The sequence below is a fragment of the Heptranchias perlo genome, chromosome 6, assembly GCF_035084215.1.
Source record: "Heptranchias perlo isolate sHepPer1 chromosome 6, sHepPer1.hap1, whole genome shotgun sequence".
Taxonomy (NCBI): domain Eukaryota; kingdom Metazoa; phylum Chordata; class Chondrichthyes; order Hexanchiformes; family Hexanchidae; genus Heptranchias; species Heptranchias perlo.
The window spans coordinates 32,055,216-32,071,278 of record NC_090330.1 but is presented as its reverse complement, the minus strand read 5'-3'; the positions used below and the strand labels follow the sequence as shown (position 1 = coordinate 32,071,278).

The 16,063-nt window shown below is 41.0% G+C and overlaps 1 protein-coding gene across 1 annotated transcript in view; it reads right to left on the bottom strand.

Annotated features, from left to right (window-relative positions):
- Nucleotides 1–16,063, bottom strand: part of sacs (sacsin molecular chaperone) — an 83,168-nt gene that overhangs the window by 47,756 nt on the left and 19,349 nt on the right. Inside the window, exons 7-8 of the mRNA XM_067986054.1 lie at nt 14,335–15,817; nt 10,820–10,911 (exon numbers count right to left, since the gene is read on the bottom strand). Of these exons, the coding sequence (XP_067842155.1) occupies nt 10,820–10,911; nt 14,335–15,817 (1,575 nt within the window). The remainder of the gene's footprint in view (nt 1–10,819; nt 10,912–14,334; nt 15,818–16,063) is intronic.

Here is a 16,063-nt window from a genome sequence, read left to right as displayed (position 1 = left end):
TTGTCTTTTTGCATCTTTTGTTCAGTATCTGTTAAAACAGCAATAATAACTCCACAGACATGGAGAGAAAAAAAACAAACAGCCAGGTACATGCAGGTACAGCAAGCAATTAGGAAGGCAAATGGTATGTTAGCCTTTGCTGCAAGGGGCTTGGAGTATAAGAGTAAGGAGGTCTTGCTGTAATTGTACAGGGCTCTGGTGAGACCACACCTGGAGTACTGTGCACAGTTTTTGGTCTCCTTATCCAAGGAAGGATATACTTGCCTTAGAGCGGGTGCAACGAAGGTTGACGAGATTGAATCCTGGGATGAGAGGGTTGTACTATGAGGAGAGATTGAGTAGAACTGGCCTATATTCTCTGGAGTTTAGAAGAATGAGAGGTGATCGCATTGAAACATATAAAATTCTTAGAGAGCTTGATGGGGTCGGTGCTGAGAGGTTGTTTCCCCTGGCTGGAGAGTCTAGAACCAGGGATCATAGTCTCAAGAGAAGGGGTCAGCCATTTAGGACCGAGATGAGGAAAAATGTCTTCACTCAGAGGGTTGTGAATCTTTGGAATTCTTTGCCGCATGGGGCTGTGGATGCTCAGTCGTTGAGTATATTCAAGACTGAGATCGATAGATTTTTGAACACTAAGGGAATTAAGGGATATGGGGGATCAGGCGGGAAAGTTGAGTTGAGGTCGAAGATCAGCCATGATCTTGTTGAATGGCGGAGCAGGCTCGAGGGGCCATATGGCCTATTCCTGCTCCTATTTCTTATGTTTGTTATGTTCTTATGAGCCTGTGATTGGTCAGTGCAACAAAGTGACTGACAATCTTTCTAGCTGCTGGCATAAATTGCTCAAAAGCAGCCCTGTAAACATAATTATTCAGAATTTTTTTAAATTACAAGTGATCTGTAAGTAAGCATACCTCTTCCAGGTTTTTGGAGCAACAAGTCAACATTTATTAGCAGAAGGACAGCAATGGAAATCTTCTCCAAAAACGGACTAAAAAGTCCTTCTGAACCAAAAAGAGAAAGCTCTGTTTTTCTGCGGCTCTATCCCCCTCTTATTCCTCATCCTGCTATTTGGTTTTTGACCTTAGACCCATTTCCCAGTGGTCTCCCATTTTCTTCAATTGTACTGGCCATTTAACATTTTTCCTGTGGCTGCCAATGTCAATCCAACCTCTCCAGTCTAGGGTGTGCCTTTACCTTTTTCCACTTTACTGGTCATTTAATTATTTTCTGCACACTGGCTCAACAATTCTGGCCTGCCCTCTTGCACTCCCACTCCCCTGTCTTCTACTCTTTTCAACTGTGCTGGTCATTCAAAGTTTTTGCCCGGCTGCTGACTCGCCGTGCCACTTTGGCCTCCAACTCTGTTGCCTTCTACTTTCTTTGAGCTTTTGAAAACATTTTCCTGCCCACTGTTTAAGATGCCTCAGAGAGGCTTTATTCATTTTAATGGGGGCTTCTATTACAGACTGTGGGGATCTGATCCAATAAAATATGCTACTGGCCGGGTAAGCCCCTTTAACAAATAGTTAAATGCCTTTATTCTTAAAGTCTCTTTCCTCCGCAGTCTAGATTGCACAGTATGGTATAATGAAACACTACATACCTTGAATATGATAACATTGGATAAATATTGAGCTTCAGACCATTAGTCACCAATTACATTCTCCTTATTTAGTGTTTAATGTACTGTACCAGAAAAGGTGCCTTTCCCCATTAGGCTTAACCTCAAACTATCCACCCTCATACTCACAATGAAACAACTTCATCTGAGATGCAGCGGCCCCAATATTTACATGGAGGATGGGGAAGAGAGCAGATTGACAGGCTGGCCGGCTGCGGGGCGAGAAAGCCAGCGGTAGAAGGTAGCAGCCGGGACTGCTGGAGACAGTACTGGGAAAAAAAAACGAGGCATGGTGGGGTGGGGGGTCTCGGAGCGTGGCAGCATAGAGGGAGGGAGGGAAAGATTGGGGCATAGTGGGGGGGCTAGGGGTTAAGATTGCAGGGAGGGAGGCAAAGGTCTACCCTTTGGAGACTGCTTAAAACCCATTACACAGGAGACATCGACTATTTTATATCACATTTTTCTATTAGAAAAAGGAAGAATGTAGTCTTCGGCTTCAGAAAGTGGGTCTTGCCTGCTCAAAATGTCAGCAGCACAAAATCTTTAAAAAATGATGCAATGCAAGCAAAATAATTAGGATAGAGTTTCACAGTAATTAGACTGAGAGACCACATTTCTGTCATCTGAATGGATTTGTAATTTAATCCCTATGGATAAATGGACTTTTTAAATGCATACAGGAGACTCTAGAGCAAAATAATAGTACTGTAAATAACCACTGGTCCAGATGCGATGTCTGTTTAGCATCAGTGAAAATGGGATTTCATTTGAACATGGCTTTCTGCTATTAATATCAATGGGCACAGGATCCATATTAAACAAATGCACTTAAATCATTAAGTGGATGTATAGGATTGGTGGACAGGCAATGGCAAACATTTAAAGAAATATTTCATAATTCTCAACAAATATACATTCCATTGAGAAGTAAAAACTCCACAGGAAAAGTGATCCATCTGTGGCTAACTAGAGAAGTTAAGGACAGTATTAGATTAAAAGAAGAGGCTTATAATGTTGCCAAGAAGAGTAGTAAGCCTGGGAACTGGGAGAGTTTTAGAAATCAGCAAAGGATGACCAAAAAATTGATAGAGGCAGAAAATAGAATGTGAGAGTAAACTAGCAAGAAATATAAAAATGGATTGTAAGAGCTTTTACAAGTATGTAAAAACAAAGAGAGTAGCAAAAGTAAATGTGGCTGAGACAGGAGAAATTATAATGGGGAATAAGCAAATGGCAGAGACATTAAACAAATATTTTGTATTTGCCTTCACAGTAGAAGACCCAAAAGACATACCAGTAATAGTGGGGATCCAAGGGTCTAATGAGAGTGAGGGATTTAAAGTAATTAATGTTAGTAAAGATAAAGTACTGGAGAAATTAATGGGACAAATCCACTGGACCAGGTGGCCTACATCCCAGGGATCTAAAAGAGGTGGCTGCAGAGATAGTGGATGCATTGGTTTTGATCTTCCAAAATTCCCTAGATTCTAGAACTGTCCCAGTGGATTGGAAGGTAGCAAATGTAACACCACTATTCAAGAAATGAGAGAGAAAGAAAACAGGGAACTACAGACCGGTTGGGCTGACATCAGTCGTCAGGAAAATGCTGGAATCCATTATTAAGGACGTGGTAACAGGGCACTTAGAAAATCATAATATGATTGGGCAGAATTAACTTGGTTTTATGAAAGGGAAATCATGTTTGACAAATCCATTAAGAGTTTTTTGAGGATGTAACCAGCAGGGTAGATAAAGGAACCAGTGGATGTAATATATTTGGATTTTCAAAAGGCAATCAATAAGGTGCCACATGAAAGGTTGTCACACAAGATAAGAGCTCATGGGGTTGGGGATAATATATTAGCATGGATAGAGGATTGGTTAACAGACAGAAAACAGAAAGTAGGAATAAACGGGTTATTTTCAGGTTGGCAGCCTGTTACTAATGGGGTGCCGCAAGGATCAGTGTTTGGGCCTCAGCTATTTACAATCTATATTAATGACTTAGATTAAGGGACTGAGTGTAATGTATCCAAATTCGCTGATGATACAAAGCTAGGTTTGAAAGTAAGCTGTGAGGAGGACACAAAGGGGTTGCAAAGGGATATAGACACGTTAAGCAAGCGGGCAAGAATGTGGCAGTTGGAGTATAATGTGGGGAAATGTGAGGTTATTCACTTTGGTAGGAAGAATAGAAAAACAGAATTTTTTTTTTTTAAAAAGGGTGAGAAATATTAAATGTTGATGTTCAGAGGGATTTGGGTGTCCTTGTACAGGAAACAGAAATTTAACATGCAGGTACAGCAAGCAGTTAGGAAGGCAAATAGTATGTTGACCTTTATTGCAAGGGAGTTGGAGTACAAGAGTAAGGAAATCTTGCTGCAATTGTACAGGGCTTTGGTGAGAGCACATCTGCGGTACTGTGTACAGTTTTGGTCTCCTTACCTAAGGAAGGATATACTTGCCTTAGAGGCGCAACAACGGTTCACTAGATTGATTCCTGGGATGAGAGGGTTGTCCTATGAGGAGAGATTGAGTAGAATTGGCCTATATTCTCTGGAGTTTAGAAGAATGAGAGGTGATCTCATTGAAGCATAAAAGATTTTGAGAGGGCTTGACAGGGTAGATGCTGAGAGGCTATTTCCCCTGGCTGGAGAGCCTAGAACCAGGAGGCATAGTTTCAGGATAAGGGGTTGGCCATTTAGGTCTAAGATGAGGAGAAATTTCTTCACTCAGAGAGTTGTGAATCTTTGGAATTCACTTCCATAATAATAGCAATTATTTCCATATAACAGAATCTATTTGGTTAGAGTTAAGAAACAATAGGGGTGCCAGTACACTACTGGGTGTATTCTACAGGCCACCAACTAGTGGGGAGGATATAGAGGAGCAAATTTGCAGGGAAATTACAGAGCAGTGCAAGAAATATAGAATAGTGATAATGGGGGACTTCAACTATCCAATATAGACTGGGATAGTAATTGTTTAAATGGCAAAGAGGGGGACGAATTTCTGAAGTGTGTTCAGGAGAACTTTCTTGATCAGTATGTTTCTGGCCCAACAAGGAAGAAGGCATTGCTGGATCCAGTTCTGGGGAATGAAGTGGGTCAAGTGGAGCAAGTGATAGTGGGTGAATATTTAGGGAACAGTGATCATAGTATCATAAGGTTTAGATTAGTTATGGAACAGGACAAGGAGTAATCTAGAGTAAAAATATTTAATTGGAGAAGGGCCAATTTCAGTGGGTTGAGAACCTCACCCGGGTAAATTGGAATCAAAGATCGGCAGGCAAAACTGTAATCAAACAATGGGCAGCCTTTAAAGTCGAGATGGTTCAGGTACAGATTAAGTACATTCCCACGAGGGGAAAAGGTAGGACAGATGACGAAAGAGATAGAAAGATGAAGCAGAAAAAAGGGGCGTATGACAGATGTTAGGTTGATAGTACAAATGAGAACTAGGCTGAATATAGAAAATACAGAGAAGTGAAAAAGGAAATAAGAGGGGCAAAGAGAGAATATGAGAATAGACTGGCGGCCAACATTAAAGGGAATCCAAAAGTCTTCTATAGGCATATAAATAGTCAATGGGTAATAAGAGGAGGGGTAGGCCAATTAGGGACAAAAAGGAGATTTACACATGGAGGCAGAGGGCATGACTGAGGTACTAAATGAATACTTAGCATCTGTCTTTAACAAGGAAGAAGATGCTGCCAAAGTCACAGTAAAAGAGGAGATAGTTGGGTTACTGGATGGGCTAAAAATTGATATAGAGGAGGTACTAGAAAGGCTACCTGTACTTAAAGTAGATAAGTGACCCGGTCCGGATGGGATGCATCCTAGGTTGCTGAGGGAAGTAAGGGTGGAAATTGCAGAGGTGCTGGCCATAATCTTCCAATCATCCTCAGATATGGGGGTGGTGCCACAGGACTGGAGAATTGCAAATGTTTCACCCTTGTTCAAAAAAGGGTGTAAGGATAAACCCAACTACAGGCCAGTCAGTTTAACCTCGGTGGTGGGGAAGCTTTTAGAAACAATAATCCAGGACAAAATTAATAGCCACTTGGACAAGTGTGGATTAATAAAAGAAAGCCAGCACAGATTTGTTCAAGACAAATAGTGTTTAATTAACTTGATTGAGTTTTTTGATGAGGTAACAGAGCGGGTTGATGAGGGCAATGTGGGTGATGTTATATGGTCTTCCAAAAGCTTTTTCCCTTCGTTGAGGGTTCTAATACAAGGGGACATAGATTCAAGGTAAAAGGCGGGAGGTTTAGAGGGGATTTGAGAAAGAACTTTTTCACCCAGAGGGTGGTTGGAGTCTGGAACTCACTGCCTGAAAGGGTTGTGGAGGCAGGAACCCTCACAACATTCAAGAAGCATTTGGATGAGCACTTGAAATGCCATAGCATACAAGGCTACGGACCAAATGCTGGAATATGGGATTAGAGTAGACAGGGCTGATAGCCGGCGCGGACACGATGGGCCGAAGGGCCTCTATCCGTGCTGTATGACTCTATGACTCTAAGATGTTTTATAAAGTGCCACATAATAAGCTTGTCAGCATAACTGAAACCCACGGAATAAAAGGGGCAGTGGCTAAGTGACAGGAAACAGAGAGTAGTGGTGAACAGTTGTTTTTCAGACTGGAGGAAGGTATACAGCGGTGTTCCTCAATGGTCGGTACTAGGACCACTGATTTTTTTGATATACGTTAATCACCTGGACTTGGGTGTACAGGGCACAATTTCAAAATTTGCAGATGACACAAAACTTGGAAGCGTAGTAAACTTTGTGTGTATATATATATGTATACACACAAAGTTTACTACGCTTCCAAGTATATTAATATATATATATATATATATATATTAAAAAAAACCTGACTGAAAAGCCAAGGCCCACAATGTAGGACAGCATTAAGGTTGGAAAGAGTAGCAGCTAACTAAGAGCAAGCTGTAGTTTGGGGTTGTGTAGAGAACTTTTGAGGCTGCTCCTACAGTCTGTCATTGTTAATTCAGATAGCCTAATGGATAAATAAGTGGGGTCAACAATATAAACTGAAATTACTGCATTGTGGTTGACAAGTACAAATTTCACAAAACTAATTCATAAAAAAGGAACATCACTAAAATATCATTTAGATACATTTTTCTACCATTTAAGCATCATAAGTCTCCATTGAAAAAAAATCAATGCATCATTTGCAAAAAGTGGCACGATTTTCTTAGGTTCTTTCCTTCCCAACACAGTCACGATTTCTCTTACATAGTCTCCTGATGGTGAGAGACACCCTTTAAGCTTATAATACAACATACTTGCCATAGAATAGAACATGCTGTGATACTGAGCTCCAGGCAATCTTTCACACATGATTAAATTACAATTCCCTTCAGCCTGTCACATTCTCATATTCTGGGCCTTTCAAACCACTAAAATAAAATCTATAATCCACCATCAATAGCAAAGCATCCTCTCGACAGGCTACACACACACATCTGATTGTACAAACTAATGTGAAGACAATTTGAAGAAATGTGAAGTTTTGCACTGAAATGTTCAGATACAGTTTAGGTAATACAGGAGTACTCCTACACCCATTCTCACCATCAATTTTGTACACTATTAATTTTCTCGATGTGGAGATGCCGGTGATGGACTGGGGTTGACAATTGTAAACAATTTTACAACACCAAGTTATAGTCCAGCAATTTTATTTTAAATTCACAAGCTTTCGGAGGCTTCCTCCTTCGTCAGGTGAACGATGTGAAAATTTTCACATTTTCACATCGTTCACCTGACGAAGGAGGAAGCCTCCGAAAGCTTGTGAATTTAAAATAAAATTGCTGGACTATAACTTGGTGTTGTAAAATTGTTTACAATTAATTTTCTCTTCCTAGTACTAGTTTCCAGTTATTTTGCTCTCAAGTTAAATGTATTCCCAGCTTATTATCAATTAAAATCTTCTATTCTCTTTACCATTTTCCTCTTGGCTACATAATTTTTGCTAAATTACATTAACTTTTTAGGCGTTTCAATGTACCATTGCATATAGTTTCCTCTGGTTACTAGTGTTAGCAAAAGTTAACAATATAAAGTGGGATTATCCTGCTTCATACTCATTAAAAAAAAAATCAAGGACTGCCGCAGCCCACTCCTACACTCCCAGGTCAACTAGAAATGGGTAATAAATGCAGTCTTGCCAGAATCCTCCATATCCTGTGGGAAAAACAAGGTATTCCAGACTCCAATTTCCATTTTTAGAATCTTTTATTTTTAAATGGAGGGTATATCGCAAATGTCCCTTTTTTGTATTTTTATCCCCTTTCTTCGTCTTTCTGACCAATAGTTAAGAAGATGGGCATTCTATTACCAGGCTACCGTCAATACCTCCTCTAACCTCTAAAGCCAGCTGCCAGGGGCGCATCCAAACATTGAGTGGAGAAGGGCTTAATGCTGCCTAGGTCCCTACTGTATATTTTCTATTTTTTATTTATATTATGACAACAAGAACTTTTTGGTACTATTCTCTTTGGTTCTTGATTTCATTTTCAGCTCTGCTTCTATCGTTCTGTTCAGTATTATTCTGCTCTTATTTCTCAGCTTCTTTGCATTAGTATCCCCAAGACTCTATGGGGGCTATTTTGGATTGAAGTCAAAGGGGGAAAAAAAGTCGGGAGAGATGTAAAACAGGTTGCCGATTCGCTATCACCCTTTTTATACTATCGCACAAGGTCAAAATTACCCCCTATCTCTCCCCTTTCTGCTGCATGCTGCTCCTATTTTTTAAAATTCTGGCAGCACAGTAGAGCTTTCAGTACTGAATCAGAATAGTCTTCAACAATCCCATGGTGCAGTGCAGTAGGGAAAGGTCAGGTCTGTTCCAGCAATTTATTGATCTGCAATGACACAGGGAAAACTGGTTGTTCTGTCCTTAATCATGAACCTCCTTCACATATCCAGCTGCCTTCAGGAAATATTGAAGAAAACAAATCGCTGTTTTCACCTCCCTTATCCCCCATTTTATTTGCTGTGGGTATCTATTTGTCTAATCCCCTTCCCTCCCCTTGCCCCAATTTTACCTTCACCATGGTTTCCTATGCCCACAGATCTCAGATATCCACTCATATTTTTCCATCAATGGTGATCCACAGCCGGCTACCAGGAAACAAACGGTAGCAGTCAGCAGGCACATGGGAACACCACCATCTGCACGTTCCCCTCCAAGTCACACATCATCCCGACTTGGAAATATATCACCGTTCCTTCATCGTCACTGGGTCAAAATCCTGGAACTCCCTACCGAACAGCACTGTGGGAGAACCTTCACCACAGGGACTGCAGCGGTTCAAGGCGGCGGCTCACCACCACCTTCTCAAGGGCAATTAAGGATGGGCAATAAATGCTGGCCTCACCAGCGATGCCCACAGACCATGAACAAATAAAAAAAATAGATGTCTTGCCTTGCAAGGTGTCCTCGTCCCTGTAGGGAGTGGCTGGGCTGGGTACCGTTCAGCACATCCCATGGCAGTATAGCTGATATTACAAACTTAAGGACCCCCATCTCATCTCTCCATAGCACCATATGTTGATGCTCAAAAACACAAATTAAGTTATCACCCATTTTGTCTCCAACAGAGTAACAATGTATCACAAACTGCCATACACTTTTCTATTACCACCTTCAGATATATATTTTGTAAAAACTGTTTCCCGCCCCCCTACCGGCATGAACTGAGAGCAGGGATCAAGGCAGCTCTCTGGTGAAGAACATTTGAATTTCAGGTAGGTTTTTGCAAGGGGTGCGGCAAACAGGAGCGACCAGGAGAGCCCCGATCAGGAGAGGGAGCAAGTTGATCGGGAGGGGAGTCTATGTAGTGATCGCGATGGGGGGCAAGTGGCAGCCGGCAGTGGCGCATGGTTTTAATGTGGAACCAAGAAGAGCGCTCCTGCACCTCCTGGCTCCACATTCAGGTTTGCATAGGCAGAGGGCCTAATGCCTGTTTCAGGAACTGGCCCTGGACACCTCTTCTGATGAATATACCAATAGGCCTTGTGCAGTTCCAGCTCAGAGTGTGCACATCCGTCCACCATAATGGATGCTTTGGCGCCCATTTTACATCTTACCCAATCTTAAACAATCTTACCCAAAAGCCATTGGTCTGGGATGAGCCTAGACAGTGAGCACTAGCAGTCTATTCAATTTTGGGAGTATTACAGCCAAGCCAAAGACCGTGCTCATCAAACAACCACATGCCACATTTTGCAGCAGAGGTCACTGGACGCTAATCAGAAGTATGAACCCTGGCTTTTACAGAGCACTGAGATCAATTGTAGCTGTCCTGGTTGAGATCACCTAAGCACAGACTGGAGATCAAATCTGATTGTTTCATATTTGTATGGTGGAACTACAATTAAAGGATCACTATATGTGGCAGTTTTTCCACACAGGAGGCCTAGAAGGTGGGTATTTATATATTTCAAGTTCTTTTTGTTTTATGTACTTATAAAAACCAAATAAAAAAGGAACTCATTTAAATCACAAGTAAAGATTAACCATGAAAGGTCTTGTCCCAGCAGTTGCTGGCTCCTAGTTTTAACCAATTGTAATTTAGCATTTATAAAAAAAACACAAGAGGTCCAAATTTAAGCCCCAGTGCCCGACGAAAACGAGGCGCTTGTGGGGTTAAAATATAGTCAGTATGGTATTTGCTTTATCAACGGGGCACTCGCGCTTTTAACAGGCACGTTTTTGGCAGCATCGGAGGCCCTCACCCCAGGCAGGAGTGGGCCTAGTTGTCATGCAAAAGTCGGGGTCTGATGACATCATTCAGACACCAGCGTTATTTTAACCCTGGGCCATGCGACTCATGCAGTGCCAATTGTGCCTGGGGAAGTTGGCATGAGAGGGCTCCAGAGCTAGAAGAGGCCCAGGTAAGTAAAAAATGTAACTTTTTTGATGGTTTCCTTGTGAGCCAGGAATTGCAAGAGTTCTCCTCCAGTGCAGTGGTTCCCATGTCATCTTATTAGTGCCCTGCCATGAGGTGTACAGGCTGTTAATATGAAGTCTAAAATCAGCCTTAAATACTGTAGGGAAACCCAAAATGGAATGCATGCAAGCAGTTGAATGGATTTCAAACCAGTCCCGTTAATAGTTAATGCAAATAGCTAGAATTATGTATCAAGTGTGCCTTACCTCGGCTTTCAGCAGCTTCCCTCAGAGCAGACAAGACGGTTGGCTTCAGATTTTCAGCCAGAAACCTTCCCTCCACTCCTGGGAAAAGGGACCTATTGTAAAAGTCAAAGCTTAGCTTCATGTTTAAGCAAGCTGTTCTCGCATGTTCTTTTTAAGTGACTGACCTCCAAAATCAACTCCCTGCTTCACAGCCAAAAGGACCATGTATCTCACTGGAACACTGAACTATTTCAACACCCATGAGTTAGGAATACGGTCAGGATGACTGAAAATAATCCAGCTTCCATTGTGGGGTTATATAATAATCTGGACTTCTTCAGGTTCACTGTCGCTCACCAGTGGTTTTCTGAAACATTGGCGGCTATTTGGATAAATCATATCTGAAAACATTTGATGTTGCTCTCATTTACCAGAAAGTTATTATTCAGTATTCAATGAGCCTGAAGCAAGGCCAAATTCTTCTAGCAGTACAAACAGAAGAAATAACTTCAGTGGGGGAAGGAAGAGAGAGAGAGAGAGAGAGAGAAAGACAGTCAAAGAGACTATTGATACAGACACGAGCTGCTTTAAAAAGTTTGGATTCAGCAAACATTTTGCAACAACTTTTCCTGGTGACTATTTTCCGCAAACACAGTGCGGTCCTCTGATGGGCTACTCTGACCAAAGAGAAACATAAAACAAGATACCAGCTCATAGGACTTGGTCAACATGGTGGCCATTCTGCAAAGTTAGTAGGAGCACAGTAACAGGCCTTAGGATAAACGTAGGTTTGGACAGAAACTGAGCAATCTGTTTGGGACCTTCCCTGAACAAAATGTAATTTTCTCTAGTACAAATAAGATTTCTAACCTTGAATGATGGGAAAATTGGTGACTTTTGTGACTTTTGGCTAAGCAGAATTCTTTTTAAAAACAGCTCCATAGATCTGATACCACATCCACAAGGTGGTCATTTTTGATTTGTGAGCATAAGAGAGTGAGTGATTACAGGTTATTTAACCTCGGAGAAAGCATCATGGGCTTGCCTAACATCCATACAAGTTTACTTCCAGCTAGACAGTGAGCAGGAGCACAATTCCTAGCCAACTGGAGGGCCCCCACCACTACTTATACCTTGGTCAAGATCAGCACAGGCCAGGGATCAAACTTGGGAATCCAGGTCTGTAAGCTCAGTATCACACAATGCAGTTTATTTATCTACCGAGTTTGCCATGGTTTTTTATTTGGTGCGCAAGAATTTCAAGTCTTGAACATTTTATTATTGTCTGGACCACTGTTTTCATTAGGCTTACTTAGTTTATTGGCATTAATAGGGAAAAAATGTCACAATTAAGCCAATACACTTCTTGTGCAATACCTATCAGCTCAAACTGATCCTATCATGAGTGACACATCTGTAACCCACAATACTTCATCCCCTCTCAAGGCTGGCATGGAAGATTTCACACCTCATGTTTTGCTTTCTGTCAGATTTGGTGATCCATCTTGGTTCAATCATGCCCTCAGTTCTGCTGTCTCTTCTGCTTATTGCATGCAACAACTTAATCACTTCAAGCCAACTTTATTTTTCCTTATAATGTCTGAAAATCTACCATTAGAATTGCTAAAAAGCTGTTTGATGGGGAAAAAAAATGTTAAATGCTACCTTCCTGCTCCTCCATAGAAATACATAAAGTCACAACATGAAAATAAGCTATTTGGCCCATCTAGACCATGTCAGCATTTAGACACCCTGTTCCCATATCCTTTATCCCCTTTTTCATCCACCTAAATAAATTTCTCTTGCTCTTTCTCTTAAATCTCTTACATATAATCTTGTATCTATGACCCCTCATTCTAAATCCCACAACTACTGGAAACTGTCTGTTTCTATCTACCTTGTCCTACCCTTTCACAATTTTAAACACTTCTATCTTTTTGCTCTGTAATCATTGTTATTGTAACAAAAAATGCCCCAATTGTTGAAGTCTTTCTTCATAATTATATTTCCTCATACCAGGTCACATTCTAGTAAAGCTGAGTTTCACCCTCTATATACTCTCAATATCTTTCCTACAGTTTGGAACCCAATACTGCATCCAGCACTCTAATTGAGGTCCTATTAACTTTCAAAGAGGCTCATATATATTCAATACCTCTTGAGTTAAAATCTAGAATTCTATTAGTTTTTTCACATCCTTATGAAGTGCTGCCTTAAATGTCCTATGAACTTGTACCTCCAAATCCTTCTGCTCTTCCACAACACCAAGTCTACTTCCATTCAGAGTATAATTACTGCTTTTTTTAAAAACCTAAATACTTCACCACACACTTAATAACATTGAATTAATCTGCCACTTTATAGCCCATTCCTCCATCTTATCAATATTCCTTTACAACTTACTTTGTTAGTCTTCTAAAGAATTAACTGTACCTCCTATTTAGGTATAATTTGGTATTTCGGCACCATTCCCTTTAGGCCTATATCGAGTTTATTGATATACACAGTGAACTGAAGTGGCCCCAAAACTGAACCCTGTGGAACACCATTACCCACCTCCTACCACTCCTAATAAAAAACTGCCCTTAAATCTTACTCTCTATTTTCTCACTTCTAACCAATTTTAATCCGGTTTTCTATCCTCCACCTAATTCCACATCCCTTAATCTTCTGAAATATGCTCTGTGTAGTACATTGTCAAGGGGTTTCCTGAAGTCCATGCAAACTACATCCACTGCATTTCCCTCATCCACTGTGTCTGTTACCGCCTCAAAGAATTATATGAGGTTGGTCAAGCACGATCTTCCCTTTTGAAATCCGTGCTGGATACTTTCAACTACTTTCTCTTTATCTAGATACCTAGTAATTTCATCCTTAAAGATTCTAAAATTTTCCCTACAACAGATGTTAAGCTAACTGGCCTGTAATTACCCAGATTAGCTGTCTCCCTTTTTAAAAGTGGGTGCTGCAATGGCCTAGTCCTCCAGCTCACATCCACATTCAATAGAGCTCTGTAATATAATTTCTAGAGCCTTGACAATTTCCTCCCTTTGGATCCTAGGATGTATGCCATCTGGCCCTGTCTTTCTTTAGCCTAACTAACTTATCTAAAATTTTTCATTTATCCATCACAATATCACTCATCTCACTCTCAACCATTTCAGGATTCACCTCCTCAGATATCCTTTTCTTTAGTAAAGGCCAATGCAAAGTACTTATTAAATACCTCCTCCGTTTTTTGATCATCATCTATAAATTGACATTCCTCTCCTCATGGGTCCCACCTGGTTTTTAAACAATTCAGCAGCCTGTGCTTCTGGCCCATTAGCAAAGCTGTATCCTGCAACGTTTGTAAATCCTCCTTACCAGTTCTGTTCCAGCCTCAATGTACAGATACTAACACTACTTAAAAAAAACCATTTGGCTCTCTTTTCCCCTCCAATTCAAATCTCAATGATGCTGGTAAATTAGAACCCCTCCCCCATACTGCTCCATTTTATCTCATTATTACAAGCAACATCATGCTGAAATGTTACCTGGGATGATCATCAGTGGTAATGTAAATGGCATCCTTATCTGCTGCAGAGGAGTCAAAAGATATGAAGTTTCCATTCTGTAGTGGAAGCAGCTCCAGTCCAATCAATTCTCCAAAGTTGTGATCAGTCAGCACATACTCCAGAAGCTGAAGTTTTTCCTCTGCACTGCCTCGATGTCTGAATTTCCTAAACACCTGCCGTACCAGAGCAGGACTGACTTTCTTTAGGTTCTTTGCATCAGAGCTGTAGGCCTGCACAGCATTAGAAACATTTGCAGGCACTCGGGCTATCTGTACTCCTGCCTTATTGAGGAAGTTGAGCACAGTCTCTGTACAGTCTTTGCTATTGTCCATTTCACAGAAATAAACCAAGTCGACTTTCACCCAATGATTACTCATTGAATAGATTACAGGATGCTGAATCAGCTCCTTAAAGAGAGGTTCTAAGATTGGTTTCCAGTGTACTCGGATCTTGCTGACATCAGGCCATACTTTGTGAATTGCCTCAGGAGTTAAAGGAGAATCCTGGTCTTTTTCAGCCTGCGTTCGTTTCACAGCTTCTAGAACCAGGGTGGCATATGTTTTTGGAACTACATTATTAACAAGGAGCTCATTCCATAGGGCAGCTGGGTCTCTCCACTGGTCCACTTCTCTCCACTTAATACTCCTTCTATTATCTGTTAATCCAAAGAAGCCACTGATGTGCACTGGTAGACCAGTCTTGCTTTCTTCACCAGGAGGTAAAGGAAGAAAGCAGAATGCTCGCCCAATGAACTCAGACACAGCTCCTTTCATCTCCTCACTACCAAGGAGAGGCATGGCAATGCCAATATTAGGAACGTACTTCAAATCTTCAGCCAAACAGTCTAGTTCATTGCACATCCCTCGGCCTCCCACACTGTTGCAAACAAGCCAAGACATTTCTTCTATTTCTTTTGAAGTTGCATCTTCAGTCACTATATTTACATGGTAGGTCACACATGTCACATTGTTGCTTGGAATATTATTGCAGTAGCGATCTGCAGCAGTCCTTAGGATTTTTAAGGAGTTTGGCCGCTCATGTTTCAGCTCCTTACCCTCAGAGGCAATCACTCTGAAGAGCATTCTCTCTGTGCCATTGGATTCCCTGCTGTACAAAGTCACACTCTGTACATTTTTCAAGAAAAGTAGAAGGGAACTGGCATCTGCTTTGAATGACTCAAACAACTCAAGAACTTTATCTTTATTGTACACATTGTTGCTCACATAAGATGGTTTCTTACGGAGAGGAAACCTGAATATGGTGCCAGGAAAGAAGCCATCTTTAAAGGTTTCTTTGGTGCTATCAAAAATCCCAATAAATGGTGCAAATTGGTCTGTATGCTCACTAATCTCTTCCTGATCGCTTGTTAGATTCCAACTTTGACCTGATTCGTGGGATCCGAAGAGTGATTGATGGGGATCCAGTATTCCAATTTGAGTCCCACTAAATATGCACGGTACATCTGTAGAAAAAAAAATTATACCCTTCAATACACCTTAGCGAACCTATGCAGAACAGCCCTTTTTTGCCATTTCTTGTAATAAATTTATGTATATAAACTATTGAGGCAGCCACTACCATACACATGCTTTGTAATATCAAAAGGTTGTGGATGCGGAGTCAATTGAAATTTTCAAGGCTACGATGGATAGAATTTTGTTAGATAAGGGTTTCAAGCCATTTGAAGAAAAGTCAGGTAAATGAAACT